The 7222-nt window shown below is 36.3% G+C and overlaps 1 protein-coding gene across 1 annotated transcript in view; it reads left to right on the forward strand.

The window, feature by feature from the left end:
- Positions 1-7015, forward strand: part of ZBTB10 (zinc finger and BTB domain containing 10) — a 29308-nt gene extending 22293 nt beyond the window's left edge. Inside the window, exon 5 of the mRNA XM_017834592.1 lies at positions 1986-7015. Within this exon, the coding sequence (XP_017690081.1) occupies positions 1986-2291 (306 nt within the window). The 3' untranslated portion in view covers positions 2292-7015. The remainder of the gene's footprint in view (positions 1-1985) is intronic.
- The last annotated feature ends 207 nt before the right edge of the window (positions 7016-7222 follow it).

Genomic DNA, 7222 nt, shown 5'->3' on the forward strand with positions numbered 1-7222 from the left:
AGATGTTAGGAAGAAATTCTTTACTGTGAGGATGGCGAGGCACTGGAACAGGTTGGCCAAAGAAGTTGTGGATGCCCCATCCCTGGCAGTGTTGAAGGTCAGGTTAGATGGGGCTTTAAGCAACCTGGTCTAGTGGAAGGTGTCCCTACCTATGGCAGGGCATTGAAACTGGATGATCTTTAAGGTCCCTTCCAACCCAAATCATTCTATGGTTCTGTGACTTCGGTAGCTTTCCTCAGTCCTTTTAGAATCAATGGACCATTTTGCTCTCCTCGCAGAGGTGTTCTGTAAGTCTCCATAGCCTCCCTGTAGTTGGCTTTTTGTTCCTCAGTGAGTAGAAAAAGTGGAAAGCTTCTATGCTTTCATGTGGATGCAGAAAAGAGCTTTTGATCTAAGTCTTCCAAACTTTCCTTTCTAGCTTCTGTTATAATGAAATTGAGTTTGTTAGCCAGTAATGTTATTAAAAGTAAGTAATAACGTGAGTCGTATCAGGATATAATTCTAGAGTGTTTCTTGAACTGCTCTACAGGTAATGAAGGCATATGTTAATAGCTCCTGTGTAAATTTTAGAACCAGCATCTTATGTTCTGCTGGACTTTGCTAATTTTAGATACAGTTCTTTCCACCCTGCCACTGCTGCCTTTCTTCACCTCCTGCACCCTCTAGTGAAGGCTTAGATACCTAAAGGGACAGGAGTACCTGTGATGTTACTGAGTCTGAGGAACTGTTGTGCCTGTAGGTGACTGCAGTGAGGGAGGTGGTGATGGTGCAGGGCAGCTCCATGGGGTGGCAGAGGAGTCTGAGGCGTTATCACCTCCTTGATGGTCGTATGCAGCAGCTGCTCCTTCCTTTGCAGCTCACTGGAGAAGACAGCAACACTGGGAGATGGTCAGTTTACCAGGAAGAGCAGAGTGAAGAGCAGAGTGAGACTTTAGGTTTCTGTCCTGCAGTATCTGACCAGATTTTTTTTTTCCCTTCAGGAAAGGAGTTGAAGTCAGACCGTGAAAATAGCTATAGAATGAGCTCAGCCTAGTTCTGTGCTTTAACTGAAGTGTCCTTTCCCCATTGAAGACTGAATACTTTTTCTTTGTTTGTTTTTTTCCCCCCTCCTTTCCCCTTTCCATTCAACAAATCTCAAACATTCTGCTTTATGTAAGTCTAGAGGCTGAGGAAAACACATGTATCAGCTCTACAGAGGACTGAAGTAACTATTTGTATCTTGACCTGATTTTTTTTCCCCTCATCTGGATAGTAATTTCTGTTTTATCTAAAATGGCAATTTTTCAGTGGGACTTCAAATGAGATATTTAAACAGCAGATACAAGAAGGAACTCTTCAACTTAATTTTTTAGTAGATAGTAACTAATATACGTGGCTGCTGAATTCAGTTACATGTACAAGTAACATACTTCCAAATTGAAAATTAAAATTTAGTCAAATTAGTCAACAACAGCCTTTTAACTTTACACACAGGCTCACATACAGACAAAAAACTCACTAAAGGGACCTGGAAAGTTGATATTGGTTTTGGTTACGGTGGGATAAAGATGTCATGGAAGAAGGATTTTGCTCTTTGAATTCACACAGAATTTAATAACTCTTGCTCATTCTAAATTTTTCTAGAACTTAAAATTGTAAAGGCAGTTTTCTAAATGAGATATTATCCTGTGTGCAGTGTAAGCGCTGTTCTCATTGCCTTTGAGTCTTGCTCTGGAGGGTGAGTAGTGGACTGAACACTCACCTGTATACAGAACAGGCAGGTGTTCAGTTTCGTTGTGGGAAATAGCTCATGTATGTTGAGGAACACATAAACAGATCTCTAGTAGTCCTTCTCTTACTCTGAACAGTGTGAGTATCTCTTGGAAATGTTCAAAAAGAATTTTTGTATTAGTAATTACTATTCTTATTATCAGTAGTTTTCTAGTACTGTGTGCAAATGTAACTTGCTATGTGTATTTTCACCTGTTAAAATTTCTCTTCCACAGGTGCATAAAAAGGATAAAAAGTATAAGTGTATGGTGTGTAAGAAGATTTTCATGCTAGCAGCCAGTGTTGGAATAAGACATGGATCACGACGTTATGGAGTTTGTGTAGACTGTGCAGATAAATCTCAACCTGGAGGGCAAGAAGGAGCAGACCAGGTGCAGGACACAGATTTCCCTAGGGATGAAGAATATGAGGAAAATGAAGTGGGAGAAGGTGATGAGGAGCTTGGTGATGATGTAGAAGAACAGAATGACCAGTCCCGATGGGATGAAGCTGGGGAAGTTTGTATGCCTTTAGATGACTGACAGAGCATATGACTTCAGGGTGCTGCAAATGGACACTGTATGGATTGACTATTCGACTATATGAATTTTGGGACTGAAGGCTTGCGAAATATGGTACAGGCTGGATGGTAGTTACATTGCTGTGAAAAATGTAGGGTCAAAGCCTTATAGCAAAAAAAGGATTATTAATTTTTTTATGATATTTGCACAGGACTGTACAGCATACAACCATTTGGTTGAATTATACAGAGTCCTCACATCTACAGTCAGTTATCAAAAGAAAAATGTATTTTTTATTATTTATAGGCTATAGCTACTTGGGTCCTATTCAGACATAGTAGTAACTGTAATTATGTTACACATTCATGTATCTGTTAACATGAATGAAGAAAATTACAACTTTGTATGGAAAAATCCACTTCTACTACGGTCAGTGAGTCAGCAAAGGTAATTTGGGGTAGTGGCTCATTTTCCACAAGCACGTCTTTGCCATACAAATTTTATCCCTTCCATAACCTGAGAGGTGAAAGCCAATCATTAAAATATGCGTCACAGATATTGCCAAAACCATACTGAAATTTGGTTTGAAAACTTTTGGCTCTGTGCTGGCAGGTGGTATGGGTGATAAGCACTGGAGAAGTTGTTAATGGCATTAATTTAGCATCTGTTTTTAAAGAAGGTTGTTGTTGATTCATCAGTTTCAAAATGATAATGCAGAAGAAATGACCAATAATGAAAATAATAGACTGGTCAGAGCATGGGTAATTCTTGTGCCACTTGTAGTCAAAAGAAACAGTCATGCTAAAAGGTATCTGATGTAATAATGTTTCTTCCCACTAAGGTGCCCCTTCTCAAACTTTTTGATTTCCCTGGTGTATACCTCAGTCCCACAAAATAAAAATACAAGGAATGGAGAAAGTGTCATATTAAACAACTCTTTGGTCAATAATTTCTCACTTGTCCGCTTTTTGGCTAGTTTGTGATGTGAATTGAACACTAGGCTATTTTGCCCATCGTTCATCATTAAAATGAACACAAACTATTTTTTATTCTTTTGTACTTAATGGGTTGTTGCTAGTATTTAATATAAAACAATTACATTTAATTTGCTCATTTGCTGGAATTATTTCTTTTAAGAAAAACAAAAAGTCCAAAGCAAAATAATATTCTTTGAGTTGTCCACTTTTCAGGAGGATATGCTCCCTATGCTCTTTGCTTCAGATTTTCTAGGAGGCATTGAAACTTGAATTTTTGTAGCCATGTAGACTTTTTTTTTTCCCCTAAGCTTGTAATATTGTACCAATGATTTCAGGCCCCTTTTATAGGGAGGGGAGGGCATTACACCTTCACCTTAAACTCCTCTGTGTTGTCTAGCCTAAGGCAAACAAATTCAGGCAATCATTGGAACAATACATCTGGTGTACTATTATGTCACAATGAGTAAATATGCAGAGCATTTATCATGACACATAGCTAGGCCAGTGTGACAGTACTGTATAAAAACCAATTGAGGGTCACCATATTTTTCAACTTTGTTTATTTTAAAATGAGTATATTTTTTTTCCTGTTTTATATCAGGTAACTAAATTATGGTAGTTGTGTGGATAACTTTGAATTATGCTTTGACAGACAGAATCTTACTGGTGCTCCATCTGATCAAAGTTGGTATGTATTTAAAGAGACAAGCTTTACTGTTGTCCATAGAACAGTAACATAATGTTAAGACATTGTTTTTGCTGATTGAAGCTAAGTTTGAACTACAGTTATATGGGAATTAAAATGCTTTTTTTTATCATCCACTTGTTTCATTGGTAGCTTCCACATCATTGTAAACCTGACGTGATTAGTTTTTTTGGGGAGGGTGGGAAGGGTGGGGTGCCTTTTTTACACTGAAGAATACATTTTATTCTCATTGTTCTAGACTGAAATGAGTAATGTGTAATCCTGGTGGGGTCCAAAGTAGAAATTAGTTGGGCAAAAATGATATGAATTAAAAAGTACTTTAAACGTTAAAGTAATGTTCTGCTTTGTGAATATGTAAGTATAGCATAAAGATTTTTCCATCCCGTTTATCCCTTTTAAAACCATAGTTTACAATTGGTAGATCTGTCTATATATATAAGTATATATATATATCTGAAATTCACCTAAATCTGCTTTATTAGGATACTGCTCACTTAATACTTAGAAACTGGACCTGGCTCTACATTCTTAATGTATTTTCCTTTTTTTTTTTTTTTGTTTTGTTTTTGTTTTGTTGAGTTTTTTCCTCAAGTATGAACTTATTCTCTTGGAATTGAATCTTCTTTTACTACTTAAATCATTTATGTATATCTGGTAAATTATGACCAAATTTGTTGTTAGACTGCATACAGTAAATTGAAATATACACTTGGTACACTACAGAATTGTTGTGCTTTTGTTCCGATTATATTTGAAAAAGCAGGCTTTAATAGACATTTGGTATTTATAAATATTCAGTTATTATTCACTGGCCTTAATATTCTGTTGCATTGTAACAATCATGTCCTTGGTAACACTTCTTGCTTTTAAAAGTTGCATGTAATTGCCCCATGGTAGGATTGGAGGGAGAGGGATGACTGTCTTTAGCGAATGATGTGAAATACTTTAATGGAGATCTACTGTTCTTGTGTTGTAGAACCGAAAGAATTTTCCATTTCCAATGGATTTTTTGAGCTTTTTATTCAGAAGTCATTTAAAATACATTAATTTGATTGGGTAGTTCTAAATAATAAATGTAAATTTCTGAAGAATTAACTTTTGAGGGACAGCTCAAGTTTCTTTACATTATAAGAAGTAGAAAGATTTCTGTTTGTGCTAGAAATTGTTTCCCTCAAGAAATGCTGGCGTTATGCTGTAGTAACACGGCAGTGGATTTTAATTTGTTTTGAAATTTGTTTTCCTTTTTAAAAGAAGAAAGGCTAATGCCCTTAAACTGTCTTCATTATCAAATGAAAAGATACCCAGTCTTTCATTTTGTCTTCTGAAATCCTTCTCAAATCAAGCTTGAGACTTGCTTATTTGGGGCAATGCCACACGAGTAGTTTTATGAAAAGAATCATGTATGTTTTTAAACAAACACAAAGTTCTGATGTTGGGACTCCCCCTTCTTCTGTGGGTTTTTGTTTGCTTTCTGATCTCTTCAAGTAATGGTGGGTATCTTTTAGAAAGAAACATACAGAGCACTTCATGGCAAGGCACTGTGATGCAGGACAAAATCAAATCATTAAGTAAATTCATTTAAGATTCACAAGTAGAACTTTTGGTCAAAGTAGGTGTGATGTAAGGAAGACATGCAATGTGAGATGTGTTTGTCCTATGCCAATGTTACTACAGTATGTTAACATTTTTTAATTGTAATGACAAATGCATTTTGCAGGAAAAGTGGCACTTTTTCCGATTACTTAGAAACTTTTTGTAGTTCTGTTTGCAAACAAATCCTCTAGTAAAATAACTTTCTGAAGTGAAACCAGTTTTGAAAACCAGAAGTGGTATTTAGTTGTTAACATGCATCCTAAGAAGTTGCAATTACTGGTTCCCACAGTGTACACTTAGTTTTTGTAATGTGGATCGTTCTGCAAATGCAGTTTTCTGATATCACTACATTGTCCCTCTTCCTTCTGACAAGAATAAGCATTATCAAGTGAGGAAAAGCTTGGGGCCAGGACACTGGCATGAGTTATGCTCCTAGTTGTGGGTCACAGCAGTAATGCTGTTAGCAGAAGGTGCTTTCCTTGCGTAGCTTTAAGTTGGTAAGGCTTTTAATAGGATTTGCTTTAATTAGGCCAGTCTCAGTTGTTTGCTTGCTTTTAAGGTTTGTTTCACTTGATTTTTCTTGTTCTTGCCACTCAGTAATACAAGTCTCCCACCTATTCTGAAATATTTATGTAGTCTGCTGACTCCACACAGATCCAGAATTCACCTTGCAAGTGCTGTACCTTGTTTGTTGTTTCTTTTTTACTTTGTTGTATTTAAATGGCTTTGGAAACTAATAACAGAAATGAAAGCAAGACAAATGACACCACCAGCAGCCCAAAAAACTTGTGTCAAAAGAAAGTGAAAAAGAAGAAAAATGTGGAGTGCAATGTGATGAGGAAAAGGCTTTTGGATTTGAGTTGTTACAATTCTTCTGGTTTGTTACTTGAATATTTTGGACAATTCACTGTGCTTTTCTCTAGCACTATTTGGTGGCAACGTTCTGATGAAGAAGCTATGCAAGAAGTCCAGTTGTGAATTTGTTCAGTGCCTCCAGAATGTGGTTCAGGCTCTGCAGAGGTAGTAGCACTGAGTAGCTTTCTGTAGATATTTTACCACAGACCCTTCTGTTAGCATCCCTCTTCACTATGTGATCTGTTACCTAATTTTTATTCGATAAATATTTGCTCCTTTGCCTTTTATACATTTTAATAGCACATTACTGTGTATTACTGAACAGAATGGTGAAGTTTAAATATTGACACAGGGGATAAAAAGGAAATAAGTTGGTTTTCCTATAGAATCCTTTAACAAACCTGTAATAAAATAATTCCTCTGTAATAAAGAAAATACAGGTTTGGAATCCAGGGGCATGGGTGTTGCTGAGCAGAACACTTTGAGATGATGAAGATTCCCTACATAATTCATCACGGGTTTTTGGAAATACTTTTATGTGGGGAAAAAAATGCAAAACTACACTAGGAAGAATTTATGGCTTAAACTTGAAAATAAAATTGGCTTATCAAGTACTTTGTATTTGACATTATTGCAGTTTGAAGTGAATGTTTAAAATAAGCTATACATGATGTTTCTTACCTGGATCAATTTGGATTAGCTACTTCAGAAGACAGATAAAAATGACTTCTCACTGACATTTTGGTATATAAACATAATTTCAAGACTTCTAATATTCTGCGCCAGTCTTTAAGTTACCATGCTGCAAATAAATTTAAGAA

The sequence above is a fragment of the Lepidothrix coronata genome, unplaced genomic scaffold (genome assembly GCF_001604755.1).
Source record: "Lepidothrix coronata isolate B3197 unplaced genomic scaffold, Lepidothrix_coronata-1.0 Scaffold235, whole genome shotgun sequence".
Lineage (NCBI taxonomy): Eukaryota > Metazoa > Chordata > Aves > Passeriformes > Pipridae > Lepidothrix > Lepidothrix coronata.